Genomic DNA, 17106 nt, shown 5'->3' with positions numbered 1-17106 from the left:
GATTTTTAATTTTTTATTTTTATTTTTTTTTTAGGATAGCTCTAACAATGGTAAAAAATATATCCTGTAACTTCTGGAATTAATACAAGAATTTCAGGACTGATTTCAATAAATTCGTATACATACATATATGTAAAACATTTTACTGCTACCACTGATCTGATTTTGTAAACAAAAATATAATGTATGCTGAAATATTAAAAAAATATATTATAACAAATAATATTCACATTTTTATCATAACCCAAGTTTAAAAAGTGGCAAAAGACAAAATATTCTTAATGCGCCGAAATGAAATAAACGTACACATGCTCCCGTGTCTAAGAATGCATGATCACGCATACATACAAAGAGGAATTCAAGCGCAGGGCAACCTTCTTCAAAATGCGACTCTACGACTGAACAGCTCAACTCGTGCAATGAGTGCGCGAGCATAAAAATGAGAATAAGAATGAGAGAGCAAAAAACACAAATGCACACGAAGTGCAGGGGCCTGATGCTGTGAGCACGTGGGGCCTCCCGCTTTCATTTTTTTTGTGTCCAAATTCGCTGTATGAAATGACCAGTCTATATGTTGTATGGTTAGTGCTAAAACTTAGAAACGTGATATTTTGTTTGATCCAAAAGCCTCCACAGAAGCCATAACAATTAAACGAAAATTTAACAAAATGTTGCTGAAACAAATAGTTAGTGTTACTTCTGTTTCAATGTCGTATATCTTAGTGGAACAATAAAAAACGGACTCTGATGCACTTTTCTGAAAATTCCCATATTAAAAATGTTTTTCATTTTTTTTTTATTCCTAAAATTCAGGCTTCTATACCAGAATACTCCCTTAAGGAAGGATTCCCGTTCTCAGCGAATCAAAATGTTTTTTCCCTCATTTTATTTTAATATTTTTGAGACAAAATTTTGCATTTACATTTTGAGTATTATTATAAATATAAATCGTCGTTTTTTTGTAACCACGTTTTTAAACCTCAAAAGTATTTAAAAATGTTGCGATTACAAAGCATAATAGTTAAAATTTATTGATTACATATTCATTAAAGATACAAAACACATGGAAAAACGAGTGTTTGGTTTCTATATGTCGAATTTAATTTTATTAAGTAATCTTTCTTAAAGTTTTAATTGAAATTATTTTTGTTGGCTGTAACAAGAAAGGCGCGTCTATCTGCTTTGTTTAAGGTCTCTATTGGCAGAGACCTAAGACCAACATTTTGAATTTTTTTAAATGAAAATAAAAAAAAATAAGTAGCATTAAACCCAAACGCCTAAAATGTTGAGATTTTAAGACCAATGTACGGGAATCCCTGCTTAAAAATAATGTTTTATATTATTCCCACTTGTAGAATTTTATACAAAACTAGTTGTTTTACTGTAAGAACTAGATTAATTTCGGTGTTTGTTTCTTCTACGAACAGTTCATCAATGTTTTTTAAGACAGTAGCTTAATTTATTTTATTTCTCTTCGGATTTTATATTTTTCATAATTATTATCATAAATGTTAAATGGCTGCTATCCCGATCTCGAAAACACAGTATTCATCATAATAAAATAACCATTTATTGCTGATTATTGGGATTCATTTGTCCATTGACGATAGGTAAAAAATATGGATGAGCCATAGCTTCACGAGCTGTAAGTCGGTCAACGTGATCATAGCGCAATAGTTTATCAAGAAAGTCCAGTGCTTCAGGAGAAACTAAATGTTGGTTGTCAGAATGAACAAACCTTTCCCATCTTTTTCGTGAGTGGCGTTGTAGAATGTCGTGAAATCTTGGATCTAGGTCAATATTATATTTATCTAAATATGCGTAAAGCTCTTCGGTGCCCAGCACCTTAGCAATGCGTACCAATTGATCATAGTTGTCGTGGCCATGGAAGAACGGCTCTTTTCGAAATATCATCGACGCCAACATACAACCCAATGACCACATATCGAGTGAATAATCATACATCTGGTAATCTACCAGTAACTCGGGACCTTTGAAGTATCTTGACGCCACACGAACATTATACTCCTGACCGGGATGATAAAATTCGGCAAGTCCCCAATCTATAAGACGTAATTTTCGATTTTCATGATCGATCATAACATTATGGGGTTTCACATCGCGATGCATTATTCCCATACTGTGGCAGTAATCAAGTGCTTTAAGAAGTTCAAACAAATAGTAGCGAATCTCATAATCAGTTAAAGTTTGGTAAAGTTGTTTAAAATCCGTGTTATTGACATGTTCGAAAATTAACGCCGGAGTTCGGGAAACTGGATCTTTTACAACAGCTAACAGAGTTATTATATTAGTTCCACCGCGCAAGTTCTCCAAAATTTTGATTTCACGCTTGATCTTCTTCTTTTTTACAGGTTTTAGAATTTTAACAACGCATTTCTCTGTGGTCGTAATATTGATAGCCTCGAAAACCTCCGAATACTTTCCACGTCCTAATTTACGAACCAATTGGTAATCGTCTTGATTTCCCCAATCAACAACATAGTTTTCATAGTCCCAATATTCATCTGGCTTGTGCGCATTCACATCTGTGTACACACGAGCTGCACTTGGAAGTGTCATTTCTTTTAAAAATTCGACCTTTTTTTGTTCTTCTGCCTCAAAACTCCGTTTGGTGTGTATGTTTTTGTGAGCTGACTCCGTTTTCAGTCGATTGGTCCTAGCAACAAAACTTATATTGTACAACAGTCTGAAAGTAAAAAAGAACAAAACTTATTTAGTGAGTAATGTATTGATCAGGGGCCAAATTCCGAAACTTCCTTTCGAAATTTTAAATATCGCTGTTAGCCCAGGTGAACTCTTTCAACATGATATGAAACCATATTTTATTTATTTATTTTCGTATAGATACAAGTTTCTAGTATTTAACAATATTCAGATTTTTGTACGTCACTACATGCCTTTAAAAAGTAGAAGTGTAGAGATAAAGATTTAACAAAATAACGAATACTTGGCAAAACAACAAATATATCATAAACTTCAGTCTTGGAGTTACATAATTAACGATTTGCACAGACCTACGAACTAAGAGATAGTTTTACTTTTTGCAAAATGGATACTGTTGCCAAGACGAGATGTTTACCCATTGTTCCCAGAGCGGTTCGAGCTTGAAATAAAATATTTGAAAGATATTTTGTAAGATGCTTGCAAAAACTAAAAAATCGGCATTATTACTTTTTCCAAATTGGTTCGGGTTTATTATTTATTTCGTTGCTTAAAATGATATTCGAACCTTATTTGACATATGGATTCGGCTATATTTTGTAAGCCGAGAGAAATATTTTTTTTATTCCTTCAGCAATCCTTAGTTAAAAAGAACAACGACAAAATAGGAAAAAAAACCGAAAAAATCGGTTTAGTGCGGAATTTAAAGAGGCTTAGTGTGCATATATCAATAAAACTGATTTGACTGCTTGAAACACCAAACACCGTGTGTAAAAATGTAGCAGTTTTAGATTAGCACATTTTCCTTATATGAAGCCAGTAATTTGAGTGGGATATTTTTATTTGGACGTTAATGCAGTACAAACAAGTGGCCCTTACGACACCAAACGGAGCCCTCTTCCCCTCCGGGAGTAAAAGTTAGATCAGGAGGGGTGAAAGAAAAGGGACGGTAGAAGAACGGACATACTAATTCAAAATATATACCAAACTAAAAAACCAACTAATATCACACATGGCGTGCTAAAAAAGATAAGAATTAAGAATAAATTGGTAAAGAGTCAGTAGTAGAAATAATATGATAGTTCTCTAAATGGTTCATGCATATCATAGTTTAATCTACAATATTTTAAAATAAGAGGAATATAGTTCCTAGTGATACGATGAATAAGTTCAAAAATAAATGTAATACCAAGGCGTTACGTCAAGATCCGTTTGAAAGTCTGAGTTGCGGCAAATATACCAATATTGCACTTAGACATTCTTTCTGAATAGAACGGAACGTAGCTGCATATGTCGTTTGGAAAAACTGCGCAAAAGGATCGGCAATTGCCTGATCAGTGATAGCGATGCTGGGTAAGAGGCGGATTTACGCTTATTGTTAACAAAATTATTATAAAACGAGTTAAAAAAGTCGTATAACACAGCGCGTAAAGCACGGTAAAATTATGTATCTGGTAAAGGCAGCTTGTAATATAAAACTCTATATTTATTATAAAGTCTGGAATTAACATATTTTTTGAAATAATATGAGGTTTAAGGATAATGTAACGGATCATACATAATAAAGAAGGACTTTAATGCACTATAAAAGATACTAACGGCCTCAGCCATGTTATTGGGTGTACAAGTAGAAAACCGCCGTTTTCCACTGGGTGGCGCCACCTTTGGAAATCGGTGAGGGAATTTCGATCAGAAGCATGGCAAGCTTAGGTATCGGTCAACAACTCCACATCAACTCGCTTGAACCGAATAAGCGTCATTTGCGGGAGATTTTGCTTCTCGCGTTTCATTCGAAAAAATCTGCTGCTGAAGCGCGTCGAATGATTGTAGCAACATACGGTGAGTCGTGTATCAGTGAAAGAACGTGCCGAGAATGGTTCGTGAAATTCAAAAATGGTGATTATGACGTGGAAGACAAGGATCGGCCGGGTCCCGTGAAAAAGTTTGAAGATTCAGCTTTGGAGACTCTGTTGGATGAAGATTCTTGTCAGATACAACAAGAATCCATCACAGGAGCTCTCTATTTTGAATAATCAGTATGTAGCTATTTTAACGCAATAAAGCCTCAAACTATGAAAAAACGGCGGTTTTCTACTTGTACACCTAATATATAGATATACAGATATACATGTGTTTAGCGGTAAAAGTAAGTCTTGCGAAAGCAGTGGATTCGCTTAACATATTTTTCAGATTTTTCCTTATGCTCTGATTCATCAATAGTCAGCTCTAAAGTTGCATCCCCAGGTTGCATAAAGGGTGACATATTGATAAGATTCTTGGATTTTCCACAAAACACAAATCCAGTAAACGTCCTAAAGAATTCTGAACATGGTTTACTTGAGATAGCGCAATGTCAAGTAAGCCATTTAGCTGCGCTAATAGAAGTAAAATATTTGTTTTTTCAGGCGGGGATCAAGTCGCATTCGGTATATTAAAATCACCTAAAACTATTAACTGATCTCTATCTGACAGTTCTTTAAGAATCGACTGAATAACGAAAAGTTGGTTCGCAAAAATCGGAAACTCAGATGCGGAATATATGAACAACTTTTTTTTCCGATTGTTCCTATGGGAGCTATATGCTATAGTCGTCCGATCCGGTTCGTTCCGACTTATATACTACCTGCAATAGAAAGACAACTTTTGGGAAAGTTTCATGCAGATAGCTTTAAAACTGAGAGACTTGTTTGCGTAGAAACGGAAGGACAGACGGACGGACATGGCTAGATCGACTCTACTAGTGATGCTGATCAAGAATATATATACTTTATAGGGTCGGAAACGTCTCCTTCACTGCGTTGCAAACTTCTGACTAAAATTATAATACCCTCTGCAAGGGTATAAATATCTATATATATATATATATATATATATATATGTATTTTTTTCCTACATAATGTATTGTCAAGCCTCTTCTTTTCTATTTCAGCAGCAAAAAAAAAAGTTTTGCATACAATAAGTGGTCTTTAAAAGCAGTTTTACTATGACAGCTCACTAAAAATTTTATTAGGGAGGTTAATATTGAGAGACCGATTCCTTGGTTCTGTTGAGCCGAACAATCGGACCGAAACCTGCGAGCGAAACGAAGAAGGTGTTTCGTTCAGAGAAAGATCTACTGTTTCGCCAAAGTTCAGACTGCATTGGACAAATCGGTTTACAGTTATTTGCGAGCTCTACTACAAGACCTCGTTCATCTGCACTCTGCATTGGAATATAATTGTTTTTAATAACCGACTTATGCAATAATCTATGATTAAGAATATATATACACCCAGAAATCGATCACGTTTTAAGTAGCACCATCTGTCAAAACTACACGATAAGAGCGAGGGTCACCCAAGTCCCATATATTTTTCAATACATATATAATAACTTCTGAAATAATAGTAAAATTTAAACAATTTTTGTGTCGGTAGATATAACGGAAACTTACACCCAATTCTCTGAGTGACATGACAGGGGTCGTCAGATTGGGCGTACACCAATTTTGAATTAAATTTGCGATGCGAAGACTTATCTAGAATTTAGCTTTTATTGTTTCCGAGGTCTAGACATTCATACAGAGAGAGACATGACCAGATCGAACCGGCTACCAAATCAAGAAAACGATAACTTTTTAAGGTTGGAAACGCTTCCTTTTACCTGTTACATTATTTTCAAATAATACTGGAAGTAAAAGTAAAGGGTTTAGCAATAATTTGGCTCCGATACTGCGTTTAAAAGATATCACTATGGACAGCAGACGATGGGCACCATTAAGCGTACGCAAAAAGACCTCTATAGTTTGTGGATACTAAAAGTTTTAAAAAGTCATTTGGTTTTGGAAAAATGGGAGTGAACGTGCAAAAGAAATTTTGTCTTCTATTGGAGCCACCAGCCCGCCCGGTGGAGCAAAGTCCCCACAATTATCTCAATCCGATACTAAAAGATAATCAGTAAACAAGGCAAATACAGCATTTTTGAAATGAGAACGTTTTTCCGTTTTAAGTTTGTATGTGGCTATTAAAGCGATATTTTAGGGTCCAATTTTGCTGTATATGGCAGCTCGAGTTGAAAATTTTTTGTTCTACCTCTTCTTGGAAAGCCCACTAGTTCAGCGGGAAAACGGATACAAAAACTAGATTTCACACGTCAACAACTTCCAAACTTCCATTTACGTGCTATATGTCGATAAAAAAGTATTTTTAAGGGCTTTTTCCTTAATATATTTTCGTTAAGTAGAAATAATAACAAAATTATAGTCAAAATTAGGTTTTTGTGTTCACATTTTAGTTTTTTTGAAACTGCCAGTATAGATTTCTTTTTATTTTAGAGCTCTTAAAGCTTTTGAGATTACAATTTTTATACCCTTGCAGAGGGTATTAAAATTTCAGTCAGAAGTTTGCATCGCAGTGAAGGAGACACCTCCGACCCTATAAAGTATATATATTCTTGATCAGCATCACTAGGAGAGTCGATCCAGCCATGACCGTCTGTCCGTCCGTTTCTACGAAAACTAGACTCTCAGTTTTAAAGCTATCTGCATGAAACTTTCCCAAAAGTTGTCTTTCTATTGCAGGTAGTATATAAGTCGAAAGATCGGACGACTGTAGCATATAGCTCCCATAGGAACAATCGGAAAAAAAAAATAAAAAAAAATTATAACTTTGGTGTTTCTTATTTTTTTTTTAGTTCTTCGACATTTAGTAATGATTTATTATTTCAGAATTACGGTTTAAATTTCATCAATATATTGTCAATATTGTTTAAGTTTCATTAAAATCGGACGACTATATCATATAGCTCCCATGGAAACAATCAAAATATATAAACAAATTTTTTAAAAATTTTTTTTGTCTTATTATTAATTTGGCAGTTCAGAATTACGCTTTTATTTAATTAAATTTAAATTTTTTATTTTATTATCACAGGAACTATCGAATAATTAAGCTGCAAATCATCATAGCTTCAATGTTTTTAAACATAAACGCAAGTAAATCATAATTTAACTATAAAATATGAATGAAGTATTAAAAAAATAATAAATCTTAAAAGACAAAAAAAATATTAAATCATGTTAATTTTTTTCCGTATATTCCCATAAGAGAAAATGATATAGTCGTCCGACCCGACTTGTATACAGCCTGCAATAGAAAAAAACAACTCTTAGGAGTTTCAAGCAGACAGCTTCAAAACTGAGTATTTCTGCATACTCAGAAAGACAGTGCTTTAATGATGAAAGCACTTCAAAAGCTGGTTTTGATACTGCTTGAAAGCTAAAGGACAAAAATTTTATTGACACCCAAAACTCGCAAATTACTGTTGACCGTTTTTTCCTTACGCTCTGCTCGCGATAACAACCGAAAAAAAGCTTCCTCCTTCTTTCGCTCTCTGAGCAGTAGACTTCGTTTTTTTTCGTTTTGGTTTTCTGTTGACTGCACAGAGATTTACTAAAAGACAGGTTGATTGAAAAAGTAAACGCAAACGGTCTTTTCATTGTTCTTAAGCGTAATTCACAAAGCCAAGTGAATCGTAGAACCCACGAAACTTCAAATAGAATCGTCGTTCAAGAGCAAACGGCCCGGGATTGAGCAGAGCAAAAGAGAACGGAGAAAACCGCTCGTCGGTTAAACGCGAGCAAAATTTTGTATACGAACAATGCAATCGGTTGCTTCTGGAGTGAAGAAAGGTTATTTCTTATGAAACAGTACTGTAAAATTTTCATGCATTGTCAGAACTGTGTGCTACGGTTTTTTTTTCAATAGTCCGGTTTTTATTGTAACAAGGTTTTGGCGCTTTGCAGTAATAAGACTGTAGTTTCAAACAAAAACTTTTGAGATTGAACAAAAACAACTCTTGACGAGGTGAGAATAGGGTGATCATCGCACCTTCAACTCCAAAAATTTTTTGATATGAAAATTTGTGACGAATATTATTTATTTTACCTAAAACAAAAAAAAAACAAAGTGTAGTTATTGCAAAAATTAAACGCTCTTCAAAACATCTAAATTTCGACTAACATGCGTATATGCATAAACAAAAAAGATTTTCAGCTAAATTATTCGATGGGTTTTCGGATTTCAATAAAATTAAAAAAGTAATTTGGAATAAATAAACCATTAATAAACGCAAAAGAAAAAAATAAGTAAAAAAATAAAGAAGATTTTTTCATTTATCTATTGAATTATTCCGATTGTTTCCATCGGAGCTCGTCGGATTTTGACCGAAATTAAACCGTAATTTTGAAATACTAAACCATGGATATATCTCGAAGAATTAAAAAAGAATTATTAAAAAAGAATTATTAATTAATAATTTTTTTTTTTCGAATGTTCCTATAGGAGTTCTATGCTATAGTCGACTGATTTTGGTCAAATTTAAACCGTAGCTCTGATAATAAAGAATGATTATGTATATCTTTAAAAACTAAAAAAATTAAAAAAAACAACAGTTACAATTTTTATTTTTTTTCCCCCAATTGTTCCTATGGGAGCTATGTGCTATAGTCGTCCGATCCGGCTCGTTCCGACTTATATACTACCTGCAATAGAAAGAGAACTTTTCAGAAAGTTTAATGCAGATATGTAGCTTTAAAACTGAGAGACTAGTTTACGTAAAAACGTACAGACAGATCGACTCTCCTAGTGATGCTGATCAACTTTATAGGGTCGAAAATGTCTGCTTCACCGCGTTGCAACCTTCTGACTGAAATTACAATACCCTCTGCAAGGGTATACAAATTAATTTTATTTAATTAGTTTCGTAATCGGCACAAACTGCACAACAAAATCCGCCTTTAAATAAAGTGAATGTTTATAATTTAAAATATATACAATCGTAAACTAAGTAATAATCGTCACAAAATTTGACATCAGAAATTGTTGGAGGTCAAGGAGCGATCGTCATTTTGTTCTAAATTCGTCAGGTGTTTTTGTTTGATAAATTATAAAAAAAAATCCCAAATATCCTTATTGGATACATTTTCTCAGCATTATTTACACTATTTTTACCCCATCTACCACTTAGCGACTTGTTACTTTTATTGACTTTTAATACAATTTTAATTAAGTTAAGCAACAAAAAAAAGGTTCAAAAAGGTTAAAATCTTTTTAGATGTATAAACTTACAGTACAAGGTTATTCGTAAATTAAGTGGCCATGGCATATACATACATATGTATGTACATCCGTACATTTATTGCTATACAAATGATTAAACGTACCCAAATCTTGAAGGTTCATAAGAAATAGGCGGCCGCCAAAAAGTTTTCCGTAGGTTTCCGATGGAAAATCGAAATCGAACGCAGGGTATGTTCCTTAGAGTTTTGCACTAATTTATATAATACGAAAGTTTACTGATGTATATATTGGTTTTACATTTAACTTCATATGAATCCAAAGATTTAAATGTCCATGTATTCTGCGTACAAAAGAAACTAACATACATATATTTATGTATGTGCATTCGTATTTTTAAATGTATGTATTCATAAGAATGTAGAGAAGTTTTACCAAAAAAAAAATATATATTTAGACCATTGTTAAATGCACGCACCAATATTATCATGACCTTTATTATTTTACGACTCAAATTTAGGTATACTTCATGCAAAATTCACCGGCTTTGGTTCTGTAAAAAACAATTGTCTGGATATTCTTCCATATGTATGTAAATCGCCTCGCTACATAAGAATACAGGTATTCTCCGACTACAAATATAATGCTTGTGTTAGTATGCATAACAAAGATTGGTCAACTATTCATACATTAAATAAATCCATATTTTGAATATTTTATTATTTATTTTTAATACCATGCGGAAAGATACTTACGTCTTACTAAAAGGCAGCGTGCTTGGTAGTGACAATTTTGTGTTTTAAAAAGGTTAACTTAACCGCTGTCTATTATAGAAATGGTACTGCATAACAACACAGGAGTAAGTCGAGGCAGGTCAAGAAATTTTTGTATGTGTAAGAAACGATGGAATTGAAGCCAAAACGATTCACATACGTAAATTTATATTGATTAGGTTTGTTCCCACAGACCACTGGATGGTTCGTAATGTCCTAGTTTCACGGAGCACCATCCATCATCTCATTGAAAGGACCATCTATTTGCCCAGTGTTTAAAAAACTGCAATCGAAGTAGCAAATGTCGAAAAATGTTTGTATTTTCTGCTTTGACTGCTTACGACTGAGCTGTTTTTTCTGCTTCTGCTCATGGAAAAGCAGAAGTCTCAGTCGAAGCAGATGCAAAATTTCAAAAGCGACAAAAATCAAAAAGCAGCAACAATCGTTGTTTTTCGTTTAAGTGCTTTCTCCTTTGCTTTTGCTCACAGTTATGAGCGTATGTCGGAGCTGCGGTTGGCATCGACTTTCGGATTTAGTCAGAAGTGGCAGTTGGACATATTTGCTTAAAGTCGCTTTTGTTTGTATTTCAGCAGATAATGACATTAAATGTCAAGCGGCAAGCGCAATCGCTTTGGAAAATGCCATTAATGCCTTGGAACTTTTTGAAAACAAACAAGATCTGATTCAAAGCGATTAATAGTAATATATATATTAAGCCGAGAGTTTTTGTTGGTGTATTTTGTCTATTTCTTTCGATTATGTCGTGTGCAAATCGCTGCTCCGAGGTCATAGCAAATGAAAGGAAGGAAAAAATTCACCATCGTTTGCTTGCTAATTTTTTTGATTTACGCTGCTAATAATTAACAAAAGCGACAAAAAGCAAAGCTTTTTTTTACTACTTTATAGTAGAACACATTTTCTTACTAAACGACTTTCGAAAGTCGATGCCTGCCGCAGCTCCGACTTACTCTCATAACTGTAAGCAACAGCAAAGAAGCTAGCAATGAAACAAAAAACAGCGACTGTTGCAGCTTTCTGATTTTTGTCGCTTTTTGATATTTGCATATGCTTCGACTGCGACTTCTGCTTTTCTAGGAGCAGAAACAGAAGCAATATCATATGAATAGATACTCATAGGGTATTTCCACAGAGATCTATCCTCCTTCCACCAACCGTAGAAGGGATAGTCCATACGGTTTTGACGTTCCAAAAACTTCCCATTTAGTCCGACGTTAAAATTTGACGGATCTAAAAAGCTGCAGCTCCTCAAAACATAAGCAAAAATGGTTGACCTGTTGACTTTGTTTACGCTTTGACGAACCACAGCTGAAATCGAAGGTGGAAGTGCTCTGTGGAAAGTTTCACATTAGTTGAAATTCCAACCGTTTCCAACGGATGTACTGTTAGGAAAAAGGGGATTGCTCCAGTTTTTCAAACTGTGAACCAGAGGCGAGTTCAAAAGATAAAAAGATTAAGACTAAAAGTTCAGATAAGCATTTTACATCTAATCCATAGCATTTCATTAAAATAAGAGCCGGAAAAAGACTTATAAAAGAGTTTGAAAGATTAAAAACCGCCTGAAAAAATTATGCATACGCCACTGTGACTTTTGACGGACGGTGGATGGTGGATGGGAGCTCCGTGGAAACACCAGCCACTATCCATCAAAAATCCCAACCGTTTCGTTTGGGTGGGTTCTGTGGGACTGGGCTATTTAGTTTTTTTTCGTCCAACACTAAAATCTTGACTCAAGACAGGTTAACCAAAGGCATCTATCTTTAGAAAATATTGCAAATGGTTGAGTGAACATTTAATTAATGGCTTGTACCTACCTGTATTCAAAATGCTGTCTGGGTGAACTTTAACCTCCCAATCCTCCTTCTTTTGCGACCACGGCTCTGGCTTACAGAAACAAATATGGCCGCCATGTCAATTCAAATGCATAGGCCCCAAGACATTAGCGTTGCACAGTAAAAAAATCGACTAAAATGTGCGGTTGGAAACGTCAAATCCACAGTCAAGGAATAAAAGGGACATTTTTTGGCACGGCAAATCTTAACAAACCATATTTAAAAGAGATGGTGGAGGGTGCCCTGTGGGACTTGGCCATTAGATCCAATACAAGGGTCTTGGTCCTTGCCAAAAATAATTACTGGGGTAAGGTAAGAGAAAGAAATAAGAAACTCTATTAGAAGTATTTATTGTTCAATTTTCTTTTGTTTTAATGCTATGGATTAGTGGCTAAATTGTTTTCTAAACTTTGAAGTACTGGCTAATTTCTACTCTGTGTTCAAATTACAGCCTGGACTTCAGAGTTGCACCTAAAAACATCGGCAAGAATCATGCGGTTAGGACCGTAAATTTCACAGTCAGGGAATAACCGGGACATTTTCGGAGCGGAAAAACCTTCATTGCAAAATATGGTGGATTATATCCATGTGCGCAAAAGATGTTGGCATGTCACAAATTAACCACAGATTCTATACGTGGGGAAGTCAACAATACTTTGCTTCTGTTTATTGTTTATTAATTAGCCACAGTTTTGGGAATTGACAATCAGATTCTAATATTTCCTACGCAGCGCAAGCTTATGTTAAGCTACAGCTGCAATTACATCGACAGTAGCACAATCGATATTTTTGTTATTTTGCGAATAAAACGTCAATACTATCGGAATAATATCGTTCATAGCTAAACTTTAGGGGTATTCACGCTAAAACGAGTATACAGTGTGAATTACTTCAGCAAAATAATCTTGTGAAAATAAGGCAATTATTAAACTAACAATTTGCAATATTTACACATAAAGTTAAACTTGTTGTATTAGTTTTAATTTAAATTAAACCTTAAGGAACTATTTGTTTGTTATCTTTGACATAATAAAATCACCTTTTCCTTTGTATGGAACCAGTTTTTGTTTATAAACAGTAGCTAATTGGCTGCCTTTTAGCCAATTCACATTAAAGTGTTTTCTGGCGGAACGATGGGAAATTACGAAAGACCCTTAAATATTTCAGTCGAAAACGAGAATTTCAAGTGATGTACAATTTTTAAAGTAATAACGTGATAGTCTAAAAAAATATCGACCGGGAGCCAACCCTCGATACTTTCGATAGAACCATCGATTTTTTTGCAGGTTCAATTAAAACCGGGGCTACGGCCACTCTAACGCCCAAAAATCGCGAAAGTCTGTCACGCCACTCTGAGATATGTTAGACCTAAGCCATTGGACTCTGTTTGTGATCATGTTGATCATAACTGAAACTTTCGAAGGCCGATAATCAGCTGCTCGCCCTTATAAGTCCTTCTTGAAAGGTGTTCAAGGAGAGAATTTGACTTGACGCGGACACTGGACGCCTTTGCTTCAGACAGCGGCGTTCGTTAGCAAAATATCTGCGTTTCGTGCAAACAATCATGAGTCTTTCAGCGGCTGCAAGTTCCGGGGCCTCTAGCCGGCCCCCTGGGAGCGGCGATTGTTTTCAACACCGATGGACGAATCGCTGGACATAAGCGAGAGCTCGCAATGTTATATCTAATTTGGAGAAGCGCTCTAAGATAGCTTCTGAAGGCATGGACGGCACATGGACTTTGACTGCCCGCTTTTCTATCTCGGTCACCGGTAAGTCGGTGCCATGGGCCATTGCGTGGCTGTTGCAACAAAGTTGCTGCATCTGTGGATTGGGTTTTCTTTGTAACCCTTTTGGCAATGAACGTCGTCCAATGACACGCGGGCTTGGCTAACCATGCGACACAGTTTTGACTGGCGCAACGCGTGTCTTGGCCGTGAGTAGGTTAACTACTATAGTATGCTCCATCTCTACACGCACATAAATCGCAGCCCCGTATGCTTTTTGCGAGGCGTCACTGAATCCATGATGCTCTACGCGGAACTCTGGGCGAAAGGAGACCCATCTCAGAACTCGATCCTGCTATAGGACCGAATAGCTCTGGAGAAAGCTGCGCCATTTTTGGCATAACTCAGCTGGAAGTTCGTCGTCTCACCCTAACTCCTGAAGCCAAATCTCTTGCATACATTTCTTGAATTCTCAGTTGATAATTGTGGTGGGACGGAAGAAAATTCGTCGGACGTCGCTTTCCAACGCACTCCGAGAGTTTTAACTGTACTTTCGGTGTCGACCTCGAGGAAATCTGTGTTCAGAAGATGATCGCTATGGATGTGAGCTAGAATTTCTTTGTTATTTGAAGTCCACTTTCCTAATGGAAAGCCCGCGAAATCTAGGGCACTTTGTAGCTCTCGTACAATGAGCTGCGCGTCCTCTGCGGAGACAGCTCCCTAAAGGACATCATCTAAATATGCTTTTAGATGACTGAACTGCACGACAGTCGCCAGCTGTTGAAGAACTCGAATCGCCAGGAAGGGCGCACAATTCATTCCAAAAGTCACCGTTTTCAATTCATAATCCCGAATGTACCCCTCGCTATTGCGAAATAAGATGCGTTGGAACGGGGCATGCTTCGGATCTACCCAGATCTGTCGCTACATCTGCCCGATATCGGAGCTATGGAACTATCGGAAATATCGGGATATAGATGGTAAGGTCGGAATGTAATACTGGCCCAGCATGAAGGATATCATTCAAACTGAGCACGGCATAATGCGGAAGATAGTGGGTCGCAGAATCATGGGTAGGGAGCGCACCTCTCTCAATTTGTTGCGATCGAGATATTCTTGAATCACTCCGTCATATTTGGTTTCAGTTGACTTTCACTTTTTAGGCGTTGCTCGTTTCGTCCCAGGACGAACTTTACGTTTTCAAGGTTACGAAACGGAAGGATTACTATATACTTGATGTTATCGTCTCTCGTAGTATATCGGAGGAAGTTTCCCTCATATGTCAAATCTGACGCCTTTGCCACTTTCACTGGCAGATCCTCCACCTCCCAAAATTTGGTGAGACATTTGTCAAGGGCAGTGTCCGACGCGTGAGAAATTAGCTTAGAAGGATGGATGGCAATATATCAGCCACCATCAAAATATCTATTTGTGCGCTATCATGGAACTTTGGATCCGCCAGTGGAAAGTGGGGGAGGTCCCCGACCTGTTCGGCGAACGAATGGTAAGCTAACAGAGCTTTTTTGACCCAGCGGATACTGTCTGGCTTAAGCCTGACACTTGCGCATGGATAATTTGGTAAGGCAACTGAATAAGGTTGAAAGGTTGCCTCAGAACCTGAATCTATCAGAGCGCGGGCTGTGAAATTCGAAAACAGATCTTCAATCTCTTTGTTGACGAAATCCGCTGCTCCCATGGGGTACGGGTATAATTTCACTAACCGTTCTGATGGTAGCTACCACTGACGTGTTGAAAGGTAAAGCCTCATTGGGGTCTGCAAAAGGCTTTTTCCTGGTCTTTAGCATTTCTAAGAACGCGTTTTTTGCCAATGGCGGTGCATCTGAACAATCCACGTTGGTGAAGTTTACATCAGCGCACGAATGGCTTTCTGTTTTGGTAAGCCGGTGCCTGAGGAGGCTTGTGCATTTTCACGAAGCCTGTCACTGCGTGGAGCAGAGTGAACTTGAGCTCTGTGCTGCTTTGTGAAATACGGATTTTTGGCAGCACCTGTTTGGAATCTATATTTTGCAAATAAGGCCGCAAAGGAATACCTCTCGTGATTTGCCTCCACCTCCTGAGCCAAAGCAAGTGCTGCTGGCATGTCCTTCGGCTTCGTCGAGAAGAGGACATCCGTGAGGCTGCGTTTTAGTCCCCAGATGAATACTCGAAGGGCATCATCCCGGAATTTTTCGCACAGGACTTCGGTCGCCGAAGCGTCGTGCGACATGGTGGCCTTGTTTGTGAGAAGGGTCAGTTTTTTCTCCACCTCGTCATAATAGTGCAGCAGTGAAAGATTTCCCTGCCTGAGGGTGCCCATCTCCTGCTCTTTGACATGCATTGGGCGTTTATCGCTATATGTAAAATCGAGGCGTATCGAAGTTGAGTACTGTTCCGAATGACGACGGTACCACGTCGGCGGGTCTCCTAACCTTGCTTCTGATGATTATTACTGCTTGGTAGTGGCGAGAGCTACCATCGTATCGTATAAAAATCTGATGGGCCGCTACGGTCGCCTGCCGCCAGGAGATGTACCTTCTGTCAAAAAGTACCGGGGCTGGGTTAATAAAACACACATTTTCCATTTTTAATTATTCAAATTTATTTTGTCGCCTTCAAAGTAGTCCCCATTAGAGGCAATACACATATGCCAGCGATTCTGCCAGTCTTCAAAACATTTTTTATAGGCGTTTTCCGGGATAGCCTTCAACTCCAGTGCCGAATTGAGTGCAACTTGAGTCGAGGAAACAAGGAGAAGTCGCACGGGGCTAAATCTGGCGAAAACGGAGGTTGTTTGATGGTATTTAGGGAGTTTTTTACCTTGTTTTCATTCACAATCGTAGCTCGATGCGACGGCGCGTTGCCGTCGTGAAAAATCCACGAGTTGTTTGCCCACAATTCCGGTCGTTTTTTTCCGATTTTTTCACGCAAGCGCCGAAGTACGGTCAAGTAAAACTCCTTATTGACCGTCTCTCCCTGTGACACGAACTCATGATGCACTAGACCGTGAATATCGAAAAAAACA

The 17106-nt window shown here is 37.0% G+C and overlaps 1 protein-coding gene across 2 annotated transcripts; it reads right to left on the bottom strand.

Annotated features, from left to right (window-relative positions):
• Positions 1 to 1435: 1435 nt before the first annotated feature.
• LOC108134981 (casein kinase II subunit alpha) lies at positions 1436 to 10615 on the bottom strand. Of its 2 annotated transcripts, none has more exons than XM_041708132.1 (2): positions 10493 to 10615; positions 1436 to 2707 (listed from the first exon to the last, which is right to left on the bottom strand). In XM_041708132.1, exon 2 carries the CDS (start codon positions 2578 to 2580, stop codon positions 1570 to 1572), a length of 1011 nt encoding a protein of 336 aa, XP_041564066.1. In that variant the 5' UTR covers positions 2581 to 2707; positions 10493 to 10615; the 3' UTR covers positions 1436 to 1569. The 2 variants fall into 2 exon arrangements, with proteins under 2 accessions (XP_041564066.1, XP_041564065.1); XM_041708131.1 differs by lacking the exon at positions 10493 to 10615 and adding an exon at positions 9884 to 9962.
• Between the last annotated feature and the right edge of the window lie 6491 nt (positions 10616 to 17106).

This window comes from Drosophila elegans, unplaced genomic scaffold (assembly GCF_018152505.1).
Source record: "Drosophila elegans isolate 14027-0461.03 unplaced genomic scaffold, ASM1815250v1 contig_208, whole genome shotgun sequence".
Classification (NCBI taxonomy): Eukaryota; Metazoa; Arthropoda; class Insecta; order Diptera; family Drosophilidae; genus Drosophila; species Drosophila elegans.
This window is presented reverse-complemented; position numbering and strand designations above follow the sequence as displayed.

Coding starts and splice junctions, on each gene's coding strand:
- LOC108134981 (XM_041708132.1), bottom strand. CDS start 2,580: ATGACACTTCCAAGTGCAGCTCGTGTGTACACAGATGTGAATGCGCAC.